We start from the raw sequence: 16,497 nt of genomic DNA on the forward strand, positions 1-16,497 counted from the left end.
AGATATGTTGATGATACTTTGATGTGCGTTCCGAAAGATAAAATTGATTTAGTTATCGAGACGTTCAATTCTTACCATAATAGACTACAATTTACGTTTAAAATTGAAATGAATAATTTTATTTCATTTATTGACTTAAAATTGATCAGAAATAATAATAAATTAGAAGTTTACTGGTTTAGGAAAACAACACAAACTAACAGAATTTTGAATTTTAACTCAGAACATTCAATTCATCAAAAGGTTAATATAGTTTCAAATTTAGTTGACCGAGTGTTTTTACGTGCTGACAAAAAATTTCATTCCAGCAATTTAAATATAATTACTAATATTCTGAAAAAGAATAATTATCCATCTTTATTTATCAAAAAACATATACAAAAATGGATCAATAAATACAAAAAAGGGAATAATAATTCTAAAAAATTAGAAAATCAAAAATTACCCACAGTCGCTATTCCTAATAATTGCAATATCTTCAAAAAATGTTCATCTGTGTTAAAAAAATATAACATTATGCCTATCCCTTTATTACAAAAACCATTACAAGAGTTTATCCGTTTAGGAAAAGACAAATCTGATTTATTAGACAACACTGGTATTGTCTACAGTTTTAACTGCAAACGATGTTCAGCGGTCTATATAGGTCAAAGTAAGCGTTCCTTAAAAATTAGATTAAACGAATACAAAAAAAAAACATTGATTCAGATACAGTAGTAGCTGCACATAGAAGAACGTCCTCACACGAATTTAACTGGAAAAAAGCTAAGATATTGGATTATGAAAAGATATTGGATTATGAATTATAAGAAACGCAGAATATCCAAAATGTTACACATTGGCTTACATAAAAACACGTTAAATAGAAAAGAGGATATACAATATCTTAGTCACATTTATAAGCCTTTATTAAGATCAATGAGAAAGGGATAATAAATGAAGAGTATATATATAGTTTGAAATACTTGATCTCTCACTTTATTGTAACTTGACTGTCTTACGATCTATTCGTTTTAGCCTATAATAATTTGTTTAAGAGAGAAATCAGGTATACACATATACATATAATTATATACCAATAAAATTACTTTTGCGACTCTATTGTTAATAATTTGTTGTTTTTCTATTAATAAAGCCTGAAGAGGTCAACAAATGTGCTGACGAAACGTTGCTGAATATAATTAAAATTAAGTGAATTTCCATCTCTCACTATTTCCCTTTTTTCCATCATTACAAAATTTATCATTTAAAAAAATTATAAGGGAATCAACACAGTATGTTGCATTTAGGTAAATTTTTCAATAATCAAATCGATAGCGTAGGTATGGAGCGACTGCTACTAAACGAGGTTACCTATATAATTATTGATAAAGGACTCTACGATTAATGTACAACATTAGTACACTACTGTAACACCGACAATCATTAGTTTATCGCCTCGCTTTCTTTAATTTAGAAAGTACTCACAGGATTTGCAAATGGAAGTATCATGTTAATTCAATATCATACGCTAATAATAATTTGAAAAAATATCAAAGTATTCCATTCGTTTCAGTAATCTAATTATACAATTTGGTTTTAAATAATAAAATCTATAGATCTATACGAATTTTACAGATACTGGTAAAAAAGAATGGACCGGTGTTATCGGAGAAATAGTTCAAGAGCGAGCAGATATGATAGTCGCTCCATTAACAATTAATCCTGAACGAGCGGAATTTATAGAATTCAGTAAACCATTCAAATATCAAGGTATCACCATTTTGGAAAAAAAGGTATAAATATATTCATAGCGTTATCAATGAAAGGTTTTTCTCTTTATAACTCGTAATAGAATTTGACACAGAAGCGGAAAAGAAATAAATTTTTAGAGATAAGGTATAAACTATTTATTACACGATAAAGTACTAAGAGAGCCATACTTTACTGTTTATTCCAATACATATTAACTGATGTTTAAGTTGGATGATTTTAAAGTTGCATAGTATATTGATGCACAGTCGACAGTAGAAGTCACGATAGACAGGGTAAGAAAATAAATATTGTACAATTTACCCTACGTATTTTGAAAATCGTTTGAATGACGGATCTTAGTACTCAGTCGCGATGAGCACAGTGGTGTATCTAATCTCTGTCTCTCCCAATCTCGCATATGACGCAAACTTGATCGAACCTGATTTTATCAAACATGTAATACAACTCTTTCCGGGGGTCGAGAAAATAACAAAGAAACAAATCCAGCAGCCTAGAAAAAATGGTCGTATCATAAGATACGAAAGGGCAGTAGTGCATAAATTTCATTAACAAAGTGGTTGACAGAAGCTACATTTGAAGAATGGCAAATTCTAAAGGGTTCAAGCGTTGATTTTCGACAGTAATTGCTTGTATCTTACACTATTATGAGACATTTTTATCCTTCCGAGTCTTGAAAAATCTTTTGTGGTTTATTTTATATAGGAGTCCTCATAGTAAGTAAACTATTGCTTCTGTTGTACACAGTTGAGATAATTCTTGGCGAACATTTATATTTTGTGTATATATTTCACTTTTTACTGTATTCGCTTGTTCATTTTGATTATGCTCTAGAACCTCTTATTTGTTCGTAGATTGTCTTAGCCAGTAATTCAATAATCAAGCTTTCTGTTTTTTGTTTTGAATTAAAATTTCTAGATTAATTCACTGTCTTTTAATACTTACCATTTTTCACTTTTCATTTTAGTTTTATGGAAACAAAGTGGATATATTGTCTCCTGACTAAGTGGTAATTTTGAACGTTTCATTGTTTTTATTATGATGTTATGGGATATATTTATTGTAACTTCGCACGATTCACTATTTTTTTAGCTTTTCGAGTTGAATGCTATGTAAATATGTCTAATCTTCTCGAAAATCAAACGATGATTCAATTTTAAAATTAAAATATGATATACTTAAAGAAGTGATTCCATATGTCATATATTCCAACTGAATATATGTGAAAACTAGTCAAAAATGGTCTAGCTGATCAAGAACGTCAAGCCTTTAGTGTTGAATCATATATAAAATGACGATATGATTATAGCAAATCAGGATTAAAATCTTATAGAAAAATAATAATTAAAGATGAAACATCTGCAGAATGCATTATTAAACTATTCAAGATATTACTAGCTTGCTTGGAAGAAATATATCGCAATGCTATAGCGAATGAATCTTTAATTGAATATAATACAGTATACATAACAAATGTTAACAATTTTCTCTCCATTCTGTCATTAAAATGTGAAAATAATATTTCTAAAATTTTTGGTCCATGTTATTCAAAAACTCGCCGCTTTAGGAACAAATAATTGCAGAAAAGTTTATTTGAAAGAAAACGCTACGTCTTATATAGGACATACGGAACTTTTAGAATCTTTTAATAACATTTTTTAAAATTTTAATAATTCTGTAGCAGTCACATAGTTCGACCATCCACATCTAGATGGTAGCGGCCAGCCACGAGCGGCAAGAAATACGTTCGCTGAATATATAAGTCCGCATAGCGGTACGAGCACTTCGAGCGTATGAGGCAGATGTTACCGACCGTCGAGCCTCACTGGCGAGTCCAGTCGGTAGCATCGGGACGAAACGCTTCTTCCTTACCAACCTCCCGAGTGTGAGCCTGGCTACCTCACACGTCGGGCAACTTTCACGGGTCTAATTCCCTTTTACACGAGACTCCTCGTACATATCTGCATCCATTTAGCATTAAAGCCAAAATTCAAACTTCTAAATTATGAAATTGAATACTAAGGAATACATTCTATTTTGATAAAACGAAATTGGCTGATGATTTTCTGCATTCATTGCGCAGAACACGACGGTGAGTTTCCTTCGATATAGCAGAGCCAGACACAGAACATCCTATCAATGAGAGAAAAATCTGAACTAGCTAAGATGGTTAACATTCAGGATATTTTACATTAAATTATCACACAAGGTTGACTGAAAAATACTCAAGTCCGTTTATGAAGCGGTAGAACTCGCTTCATTGAAGGCAGCAGAATAGGATGAATGAAGCCGCCTAGAACAAATTGGTCGATAGAATTATATTCGACCTACAACGTCGGCAAGATCGGAAGGAGCTACAAGATCAAGTTTTCCAATTATTCACCCCTTTCTGGAGGGGCTTGAAACTCAAACGGTTACAGCAGGTTTAGCGAAAGATGAGATACCGCTCGACCTACAAGATTCCCTAACAGGTTCAGCATAATCCTAGTATCTGAACGGCAGTAGAAACTGCGTCTATTGCGAGGACTTTCTGTAAAATGCTAGAAAATCATGCAGCACAAATATCCAATATCAAATAGCGGCTAGAGGATCAAATCAGGTAGCAGTACCTGTATGAACACGTTAAAACAAATTTAAGCAAACTACAGGCCATGGTCAACAAGCTCCATCCTCCAATGCCAACTTTAGAATTAATTAAATTGACTACGACAACCTACCAAATATCCATTGCTCTGATGGCATAGTTAGTAATGGGACGGGAACCGCACAAGGAAGCTGTTAGTCAAGATCTCAGCCATTGATCTCCTTCTTGAAATTCTTCACATCAGACTGCGTGGAAAGTCATGCTACATGCTGCCTTCGGCGCCAGCTGATGTTATCGAAGTGAGATCTGATGTAGGTCGTGTCTAAACATACGGAGTTACTGCAAATAATGTGAGGTTAGGCAGAAATGACAAAATTACGTGTCAACATACCGAAAAATCCACGACTTACAGGACTTCGGGATTGAATCAATGAGACAGTATATCAAAAGAGAAAGTCTATGAGCACTTATGTAAGAGTTTAGGCTTACGAAAGGGCCTTGCGAAAAGGGAAAGGAAATAAAGAAATGGCAATAACGAATATGATCCTGAGAACGAAATGTGTTGATGATTACCTATTCAAATAGGATATTTCCTAATACATGAACTTTACGATTCAGAACTGCTCAGCGCTACGATATGCAGCATATGGTAGGTGTATTAATCGCATTCGACCTAAACGGTACAATGCATGTACCGTTGCAACATTTAATTATTTAAAAATAACTATTTTCCCCTGCGCGCGTAGCTCATTCTGTATGTGTGTGCGTATGTGTGCGAAAATCTAATTGTAAGTCCTAACGGGCAGGTGTGAGGGCAGCACTTATTAGCGCTTCCTCCCACCATTTAATTTCCAACTTTTTCCAGCCAAGCTGGCAGTCGTCGATGACATCGTCTAGCGTACGGGATTCCCTCGCAAACTTCCGTACCCTACGTACGGCGTGTATACTTACACTTATCTATCGCATCTGATCGTTAAATCGATTGCTACCACCGAACGTGGTTATCAACCTCTCGTGTGTGTGAGTTTTTGGAGTGGTTACGCGCTTGAGCATGTGTCAGAAAGAATCATCGAAATCTTGTGGAAATCTTATCAAATAAAAACACGTGTATGCATGGTGTACTGTCATTGTGTCTCGGCGTGACGTCATTCGTGACTGCATTTTTTCAAATCATCTCTCTCTAGCATGTGTGTTCAATAAAAAGGTTTTTTATGGTTTTCGAGGCTTTTTCCCTGAAATCAATGTAAATTTATATACCTGATTCTAACAATTAATTTTATTAACAATACATATAACTTAACAGTAAAATTTCATAACAAAACATCTTACCCTTTACTCTCATCGGAATCACCAGCGCTATCCGCACGGTAATAATCCACAATTTGTAAATGAATACTACAGGGGGTAAACTTTACTAAAGTATTCAGAATCATAGCTTACTACGAAAAGCAGGAATTCTCCATAAACTAAGAAAAAATTATCACGACCATAGAAATGGCCAGTCTCCGACGATGACCAGAAATGGTTTTTATCGGGATTGCCTATACCACGGATGAACAACTAAGATAAGTCTGAGAACTATTAAGCAAACTGGTATTTGAGCTAGGGAAAATTGGCCAAGAGCATAGTCGGGGTCTAGCCATGAAATCAATATTGATGATACTTAATATATCAAGCAGAGATAATACCTAGTTTTCCCAAGTGTCGAGAACGAAATACATCGACTCACGAAGGAGATTCTCGCTGCCGGCATTGTAGAACCTGTAACGTGCGAGTTTCATGTGCGAGTGAAATTCGCGCGCTTCCCGCTTCGAGCGAGGGCGACTCTGGCTCGGAGGTAGGGAGAGTCTGAAACGATCGCGCAGCTTGCCAGAACGGTGAGAGAAAGTCGGTCGCCGCGGAGTGCTTGAAGCCAGCATCGTCAGCGGATACCGAGTAAGAGCGACGATCGGCACCGAAGGCGAGTGGTTGATGCATATCATCAACGTCCGAGAGTTTGGTTAATTCCGCGTCTCCGCGACGAGACGATCTGCGCCCGTGCGACAACCCATACAACAGTGTCCGGGAGCTGTATCAAGAATAATTATAATAAAGTTTAAATCTGAACGTTGCATCAAGATTTTGCATTGAATTTTCCTAGCCTGAGCGGGATTGCCGTTTAACGTACTCATGAGCCGGGCATTTCAAGATCGTTTGATCTTGAAAGGAATAATGTAAAGTTAAAAAATTTTACAATTGGCGCACCAACTAAGGATGATTAATTTTTATTGATTATTCGAATTTCACGCTCTATGAGTGCATCGAACGCTGTGTATGTAACTAAATCGGGCAGGAATTCAAGGCAAGTTAGGAGCAATCTGAATTTTTCGAGTAGGCCTGCTAAGAATAAAATAAATACTAAAAACACAATTATGGTTTTCAATCGAGACGATCAGCCCGTCGGCGGAAATAGAAACACTGAAAACATGGAAATTGAGCAAATGCGTGCGATCAACAATGAGCAGAAACAACTACTTGAACGTCAACAGCGTGAACTGGAAGATCTTCAAGCTACAATCGCAAATCAAACAGAGGCGGCCGAACTTAGAGCTAGATGCGACGAACAAGAGGCAGAGCTCCAACAACTACGTGAAGCGAGGAACCAGCGGCAAGATGGTGTAGCTTCAAACGAAATGCCACAACCACAGAGCGCTACCCATGGTCAAATCCTGGATGAGGTGCGGAATCGCGACCACACTGCAGAAATACGCGCCATAATGGGTAATATCACAAGTATGCACATAGACATTAAAATGCCGGAATTTCACGATGAATATATCACAAATCCGATTGAATTCCTCGACGACTTTGAGAGATTCTGTTTAACGAAAAACATAAGCGAAAATAACCGCTTAAGAATTTTAAATGTCGCGTTGCTCGGAAAGGCTAGGCATTGGTACGAGTTGCAGGAACCTTTTGTTACTTTTGATGCTTTTAAAGTCAAGTTTCAAGGGGAATTTTATAGCCCAGCTACGCAGATTTATTTTCGCGATCGGTGGCTGACTAGGAGATTTAATAGCACAGAGGATAAAACCTTGCAAAGTTATTATTATAAACAACTCAAACAGGCAAATTTCCTACGACCAATTCCTTCTACATACGAAAAAAATTTTACAATAATAAAGCAACTTCCGATGTCTGTCAGAAAAAATCTGGCTCTTATAGACTACAGTAACTCCGGCGACCTAATTAAAGTCATAATAAACTTGGATACCCTGTATAGTGAGAAAGTAAAAAACAATAATTTCGATAGGTGTAATTCAAATTACAATTGTCAATCGGCAAAGGAAAATAGTTCTTCATATAACAAGTCAGCAAACGTAAATATAAATCAATGTAAGATTCATAACAGAAATTTTAAGCCAAATTATCGAGGTAGGAACAATTTTCAAAGACACAGGGGACGCGGTACACGATTCAATTCACCTAACGATCGGAATAATCATCATCAAATACGTTTTCCGCAACAACAATCGGACTTGAACCAGCAAACTCCATCACTAATCCCAAACATAGGATTTCCCCCCCCCCCCCCCCCTTCAATAGATGTTAATACTAATCCCATAACAAGCATCAACACTCAAAATCACAACAATCAGAATCATTTAAACACCAAATAGACGCGTTGAGTTTTGGCCCGTCGGCGCGTCAATACAATGATGAGATCGTAAGTGAGCTTAGCAAAGAGATAAACAATAAGGGCCAATCGCATGAGAGTGGATTACCGGGACGGATTCCTCCTTCACCTCATTTATTATGCACGATATATGATAGAGAAATCTGGTCATTGGTTGATACGGGAAGCCAGATAAGCGCAATATCTAGTGAATTTTATAATGAAATAAAAAAGTCTAAAAGTTTGTTGGAATTGCCGGTGGTAGGCGTGGTGGTTTCTGTGGCCATAGGAAAAAAAGCTACGGTCATAAGGAATCAAACGCGATTGCGGGTCGAGATTGATAAACAGACATTCGAATTTATTTTTCTTATAGTACCGTCACTGACAAGCAGAATTATCTTAGGTTATGATTTTCATTTGCAAATTGGACTGATCATAGACTATTGGAATAGAGAAATCAAAATAAAAAGTTGTAAAGTATCTGGCTCATCGGTGTTGTTCGAGCCAAGCAGTTCGGAGAAACTATTGTTAACCAAAGAAAATGAAAAAACATATATTTATATTGTGAGTTGTAAAAATCTTCTTGATGAAGAAAAGAGAAAAACAAATAAGAAAAACGATTGGAAAGATTTACCCGTGAATATCTGTCAAGAGTCAAATAAAGAGAAAAACAATTATAAAATCCTTGACATGAATTTAATAGAGGATATAAATAAAGAAATCGTCCAAGGTTTTCAAATACCTGAAACAAATGAACATTTTATAAATTTAGATAAATTAACAAAAGACAACTGCACAATCGAAAATGAAAAGGAATTAAACCTCTGCGAACAGTTTGACTCGATCGCGGGAAACCTTACAACCGTCGATGAACAACAGAAAATTATATTCATCAAAATGTTAAAACTATTCCAACCATTATTCTCAGATAAACCCGGATGCGCTACAAATTACGTGCACAAACTAAAGCTAAAGAACTCTAATCCCAAAATAAAACAAACCTATCCGGTTCCGTATGCATTGCGTGACGAGGTTGATGCGTGTTTAAATGGAATGTTGGAAGCAAAAATAATTGAGCCAGCCGTAAGCCCATATTGTAACCCGCTTCGAATAGTTCGAAAAAGTGATGGCTCCGTACGAGTTTGTTTAGACGCAAGAATTCTGAATGATAACATAGAGGACGATCACGAATCCCCACCGATAATATCGGATATAATGCAGATTTTTCACGGTTGTGAATGGTTTTCCAAAATCGACATGACAATGGGATACTGGCAAATAACGCTTCACGAGGACTCGCGCCCGCTTACAGCTTTCACGTTTAAAGGCCGAATGTACCAGTATGTTCGTATGCCATTCGGAATGAAAACTGCAGGTAGCGGTTTTATTAGAGCATTTACATTGGCTTTATCGAGTAGCGCGAAAATTATTGACATTTTTCAATTGGAACCTGAACTTGGAAATATAATAAGAAAAAACGAAGGCGAAATTACGCAAATATCTGAAGTCAATTTGAATAAAGAATCGGCAACATACATCGACGATTGCGCGATAGGAACACCGACATTTGAGAGACACATTCAGGTTTTACAAACAATTTTTTCTAAGTTGATGGCGAACGGATTCACGATAAATTTAAAAAAATGTAAATTTTTATTAACAGAAATTCTATTCTTGGGTTTTATTCTTTCAAAGGAAGGTATCAAGCCGGATCCCGACCGCATTTCAACAATAGTAAACTTTCAAATTCCACGAAATAAAAAACAATTGCAAAGTCTACTGGGCGTCTGTAATTATTATCGGCGATTCGCGATAATGCATAGCAATTACGTGTCACCGTTTAGAGATCTACTTGCTGACGGCGCCGATTGGATATGGACTGAGAATCATACACGCGCTTTAGACGCGTTAAAAAGCAATTTTATCAAATCGGTTTGTTTAAGCCACGTAATTCCTGGAGTACCTTTCAAACTTCAAACAGACGCGAGCATTAGTGGCGTTGCAGGGGTTTTGTTTCAGATCGATAAGGATAGTAATCAGCGGATAATTTCCTTAGCAAGCAGATGCTTATCCAACACTGAAAGTAGATATACCACTACTGAATTAGAACTTTTAGGAATCGTATATTGTATTTCAAAGTTTAGAGAATTTTTAATCGGACAGAATTTTGAAATCATAACGGATCACAGGGCCTTGACTTTCCTAAATTCAACGAACTTTCATAATTCTCGCCTGATAAGATGGTCTATGTATTTGCAACAATATTCGTATTCAATTGTTCACTGTAGCGGAAAGGAAAATTTTGTAGCTGATTTCTTCAGTCGAAACCCCGAAAGCAAATTCCACGAACAGACGCAGCAATCTATCCTTATCTCAACACTAGTAAAATATCACACGCTGACAATACAAAACGATCAGGTCACGTCACTAATAATGATGGCTTTATCAACTGAGGACGCCTTATTAAAAAAGATGATGAGCGAAATTTCAAGTAAACAAAAGATAGATAACGCATGCATAACTTTAACAAAACTATTAAATAACAAAAACAAACAAACCGATCATCTCCAAATATATAACGATGTGCTATTTTTGAGAGAGAAGAAAAACGAAATATGGCGTGTAGTTATCCCTAAAGAGTTCAAAACCCATTTGGTTTACTTAACTCACACAAAGCTCGGTCATCCCGGGGTGTATAAAACTATCACACATCTGAAACGCTTTTATTATTGGCGTACTATGAGTAGGGACGTGAAAAAGTTTGTTGTCGGTTGCGACCTGTGTCAGCGTGTCAAATACCTCACGATCGCGATGGAGGGTTCATATCGAATGGTTAATGCTGAAAAGCCGTCTGAATTGGTCACCGTCGATTTTTATGGGCCCCTCCCTCGCGGTCGAGGGGGAGTGGAGTATGTGTTTGTGGTTCTAGACGTTTTTTCCAAGCTGGTCAGGTTATACGCGATGAAAAAAGCAACAACCGCGGCATCCCTAAAGAAATTAATCGAGGACTATATCCCCGAATGTGGAAAATTTAAGAGTATTTTGAGCGATAATGGAAGCCAATTCACTTCAAATAAATGGAAAGTAGAATTAGAAAAGCTAGGTATTAGGGTTGTTTATAGCTCTATAAGACATCCGCAGTCAAACCCAACAGAGCGTGTGATGAGGGAGATCAGCAGATTGTTCAGGACGTACTGCAAAAATAGACATACGTCATGGCCAAGTTATTTGAACAGAATGCAACAGATTTTAAATATTACTACTCACTATAGTACAGGTTTCGCCCCTAATGAGCTCCACTTTGGACAAGATATCCAGGATGAAATTAAACGCTTGTTGAAGTTTCCTCCGGCCAAACCGCTCGATCGCGGAATAATGATTGCGTTTGCGAGACAGAAAATGCAAAGGGCATATGCGGCTCGTGTCAAACGCCAAAAGCCGTCGAAGGTAGTAATCTCGGTAGGAGATTTGGTGTTACTTAGAGTAAGACATTTGTCTAACGCATTAGACAAGGTAACCAAGAAGTTTTTCGACCTTTTTGAGGGACCTTTCAGAGTCGATCGAGATTTGGGAAATAACGCATACTTGTTGATTGATCCCAAAGATGGTTCCGAGAAAGGCATTTATAACCGACTGAATTTGCGGAAATATTACGAGAACGAAAGCGAAAATTAGAATGCTAAACTGACGTAAAAGGATTGTCTTTTCCAATTGGCCCTCTTCATGGGACATATTTGCGCGATTTGACATGCCAACGATTGCACGTGAGCGCGATATTGTAACGATTGACGAGCGTTTCTGGCAATCGATGTTGTTGGCAGTGATGTGAATCGTTTGTAAGTCACGAGTAGGTTGACCATTTGTACACTTGTATTTAGCTCGCGAGCGATTAGTATTAGCACCGGTGCGATAAGTTAAGTAAATTTACGATAAGTTAAGTTCGTTAGCGATAGTTTTAAGACGACAATTTACGATCTTTTGAGTAAATGTACGATAGTTTTAAGATGAATATACAATATTTTTAAGTAAAATTACGATAAGCGATGCTTTTAACACGATTTAATATATTGTGAAGTCAATGTGCGATAGTTCAAGATAAATGTGCTATCGAGTTGACTGATGCGTTTTGAAGATGTGCGTCGACAAGGAGGGACCATTTGTGGATGGTCTCAAGCGATGCGTTGTGTGTGTATGGGTGTAGCGTGGGGATCGCAGATTTGGTGTGGCGTTTTCGGGTCGATCAGGCGCGCGATGAGCTTCGTTTTTGTGATTTTTCTCTTTCTTTTGGTCATCAGCGGTCTGTTCACCAGGAAGGAGAAAAAGGGGGAGAAATGTAACGTGCGAGTTTCATGTGCGAGTGAAATTCGCGCGCTTCCCGCTTCGAGCGAGGGCGACTCTGGCTCGGAGGTAGGGAGAGTCTGAAACGATCGCGCAGCTTGCCAGAACGGTGAGAGAGAGTCGGTCGCCGCGGAGTGCTTGAAGCCAGCATCGTCAGCGGATACCGAGTAAGAGCGACGATCGGCACCGAAGGCGAGTGGTTGATGCATATCATCAACGTCCGAGAGTTTGGTTAATTCCGCGTCTCCGCGACGAGACGATCTGCGCCCGTGCGACAACCCATACAACAGTGTCCGGGAGCTGTATCAAGAATAATTATAATAAAGTTTAAATCTGAACGTTGCATCAAGATTTTGCATTGAATTTTCCTAGCCTGAGCGGGATTGCCGTTTAACGTACTCATGAGCCGGGCATTTCAAGATCGTTTGATCTTGAAAGGAATAATGTAAAGTTAAAAAATTTTACAAACCATTGATGAGCCGATTATCTAGCTCGGTAGTGGTGGTAAAGAACGTGAATAGCTTCTATATCTTCTGTATCAAAGCGGTGAATCAATAACCCAAAAAAAATACTCTTACCTCCGCTGTATATAAAATTAGGTCTAATAGAGCAGTTCGTAAAATCACTTGATCAATCAAGTGCATGTTTTCAGTATTTACATAAAAAATTTCCAAAACCTAGTGACGCAAATAAAATCAATAATTTTATTGGATCTTGAATTAAATTGCTGTGTAAACATGGCGATTTCAAGAAAATTATGTCTATCGAAGAAAAAAATGCCTGGTTTGCATTTGAAAAAGTCATAAATGGTTTCTTAGGAAATAAAAAAGAAAATAACTACAAAAAGATTGTAAAAAAAATGTTAGAAAAATTTAAAGATCTAGCATGCCGTATGAGTCAAAAACTATATTTTTTGCATGACTATCTCGATTTCTTTCCGGATGGAAATTTAGGTGATGTAAATGATGAACAGGGAGAGAGATTACACCAGGACCTACTAGCTATTAAATCTAGGTATCCATGACGACGAAATTCGGTCATGATAGCTGGCTACTGTTGCTTCTGATGCTCTGTTCTCTGACTAAATGCTATAAATTTTTAATATATTTATTGTTTTGAAGTTGATCACATTCTACAAAAAAAAAAAGAAAAAGTCTGAAGTTTGTAAATCATTAGAATTATTTGTTTAATGTTTATTGCTTGATTTATGAGTAACTATTTTATTTCGATTATTGTTCTAAATAAAGTTTATTTGTTCTTAAATTATACATTACAAAAATTACTTAACCATAAAAATTAAGTATATAATATTTAAAACCACAAAAACTTTACTTTTTTGGAAATTGAATGAAAAACTTTTAATGTGATATTAGAATAGTCCTCTGAAATTTTTATTGAAAGAAATATAAAAAATTTAAAAACCTAAACGGAAAATACCATAAAAAGTTCTTAAAAAAGTTCGTGATATAATTCTTACTCTACGCTGTATAAATAAGTGTGCTCGGGCAACAACTTCACAATCATTTTATAAAAATGATGAGTGCTGACAGGCAATTAAAATCTAGTTGAAAGAGAGATAGACAGTGCCGGTTGACAAAGACGGTGGCTTAATCACGAGTAAATGAAAAATTCCTCATGAAATTCATCAGAAAAAAAACAAAAAAGTCCTGAAAATCGTTCTCAAGAATATCCAAGAAAATGTTCTTCTGGAAGTACATGAGAAAATCCTCAGAAAGTTTTTCATGAAAGTCCTCAAAATAGTTCTCAAAAAAATTCTTAAAAAAGTGCTGCATTAGGTAAACTAGAGAGGCCATAGCTCAGAGGGGTATTGGCTCATTGAGTTGCGATGTACTCCCTGAGCTGATGCCTGTGCATCTTCAGCTCAGCACTGTCAACTCACCTCACCTCACCCGTGCTGAGCCGAAATGCCCGTGCATTGTGAACTCACCCCCCCCCCCCCCCCCCCCTTCTGATTTCACTCCCTTACTGATCTGACGTGCTCTTAATGCTCTTGCGTTCTGTGTTACGCATTTTGATTTTTAATGTGTGTATGTGTGCGTGTGTATGCGTGTGTGTGTTTGTGTGTCTGTGTTAAATTTTTAAACTTATGGGGAAAAAAACGGGCGGATCGGGGGATCGAACGCGCGTCCTTTGGATCCGCAGGCCGATGCTCTAGCTAGAGCCACTGTCACTGGTACCACGGACAATTCTTATTGTATATATTAGCTACACGCTTGATATGTGGGGGGGGCGGCGGCCCAAGCACTAATACATACAAATAATAATAATGATGCTGTTATATATATATTTATTGTAATTAGTTTTGTAACGGGGGCAGCGCCTTATTCGGCACTGACGTCACTAATTTATTAAGGGGAGAGTAAGAGAGGCACTTTCGCTCTTTAACAATCGGGGAACGAGAGGATAGGTCGAACGAATAAATAATTTTCTTTGCTTGGAACGTACAACTTAAATCTATTCAGACAAACAAATACAATATCAGTTACAATAACGTTTACATCACGCGCACATATACAGAACAACTTAAACTAACGCGGGAGGACGAATGGCCCGGCGACTAAATCGCCTTGGCCATTTACCTCCTTACAAAGGAAAGAATACGTTGAAACCTCTCTACCGCATTACGATGAGCGTAGCCGGCAAGTGATCGCCTGGCTACCTATCGTTCCTACGCGGCCGCGCATCACCATGAGAGAGAGAAACACCGGGGGAGAGAGATAACCTGACCTTTGTCCTTGGCGATGAGCCGGCAACGGGGAGTTGACCTGGCCGCTGGCTGGGTGTCTTCCTCGGCATAGCCCGTGGTGAATCCCCTGGAAGTCATGCCGTGCATGGCGGCGAGGGCGACACTGAATGCCCTGCTGCAGGTGTTGCCTCCACACGTTGCCTCGGCTCGCCCTGATCTGGTCACTGCTGCTCGTGTACTTCTTCTCTCATTGCGCTGCTACTTCCAACTTCTCTCCTCAACTTTCTTTCGGGAACTACCTCACTCTAGTAAGGCTCGGCTGCGACTCTCTCACGCACTAATTCTTGCGCGCATCTTGCAGTCGCTCAGCGGCGCTCGCTCCTCTCCCTACCTTGACCTATTAGTTAGGCGGCACGCGACGCGTCGCTTATCGGTCACGCGTTGCGCGCCTGCCAATCCCTGCATAGGCCTAATACTCTCTTTCCCTCTCTCTCTCTTTCTCACTCTCTCTCTCTCTCTCTGTCTCTCTCTCTCTCTCTCTGTCTCTCTCTACCTCATAGTCGCTGCGCTCTTGTTTCTTCGGGCGCTCTCAATCTTGCTCGGCAATCTTCGGCGGCTGGAAAAACATAAAGGCCAGTGGTTAGGCGCAATAAATATATGCGCCGAACGCTGACCACGTCGCCATGCCGAGCGATAAGAGGGAGAGAGAGAAGAAGGGCAGACGAAGAGCAAGCGTACTGCTTGCTCTCGTCACAGTTTATAATGAATATTTTTTGTTATATACACTCATTATAATAAATAATATATATATATATGTATATATTATTATAATAAATTTAATAAATGTAATAAATTGTAACGAGCGGGCTCGTTAAGAAATGGATGAACGATATTTGAAATAGCGCGCCATGCGCAAAAGACCCGCGCAGCGAGAAAGAGAGAGAGAGAAAGATACGACACGCGGGCTCGTCAGAGTACACGTGAGACCGGTAAGCGGATAAGACACGCTCGGAATCCTTTCGTTCATCGGTGTGGGAAAATTGAGTGAGATATCGATCCCGCGAATTGAGAGTTCGAGAAGTGTCTGACTAATGACGTGACTAAAGAAAATGAAATGCAGGTCTTGACGCGATTCTCTTACGATCATCGTCTTTTCAAAAATCCGAAATTCCAGGTAGGAGATAAAGTGCGAGTAAGCAAGTCTAAACACGTTTTTGAAACAGGATATACGCCTAATTGGTGTCTTACGTCTCAAGACGCATCTTTACTCATTTACATTCTTTAAAAGTGCAATCCCGAATTTCGTAAAATCAAAACTATATACACGTCCACCAGAAAACGATACGGCAGCAAAACACAAAGACCGTACTCAGCATTACACAACACACAATGAACTCAAAAGGAAAATTACTCAACTACACAGAAACATCAGCGATTAATTGAGCACAAATTTATGTATAT

General features: G+C 38.1%; 1 protein-coding gene across 8 annotated transcripts in view; it reads left to right on the forward strand.

Annotated features, from left to right (window-relative positions):
• LOC131663753 (glutamate [NMDA] receptor subunit 1) overlaps window positions 1-16,497 on the forward strand; it is a 1,362,975-nt gene that overhangs the window by 996,610 nt on the left and 349,868 nt on the right. For all 8 annotated transcript variants that reach the window (XM_058934360.1, XM_058934403.1, XM_058934412.1 and 5 more), the window contains one exon: window positions 1,618-1,775. In XM_058934360.1, the coding sequence (XP_058790343.1) occupies window positions 1,618-1,775 (158 nt within the window). The remainder of the gene's footprint in view (window positions 1-1,617; window positions 1,776-16,497) is intronic.

The sequence above is a fragment of the Phymastichus coffea genome, unplaced genomic scaffold (genome assembly GCF_024137745.1).
Source record: "Phymastichus coffea isolate CEN01 unplaced genomic scaffold, Cenicafe_Pcof_1.1 PCOF00002, whole genome shotgun sequence".
In the NCBI taxonomy this organism is placed as follows: Eukaryota; Metazoa; Arthropoda; class Insecta; order Hymenoptera; family Eulophidae; genus Phymastichus; species Phymastichus coffea.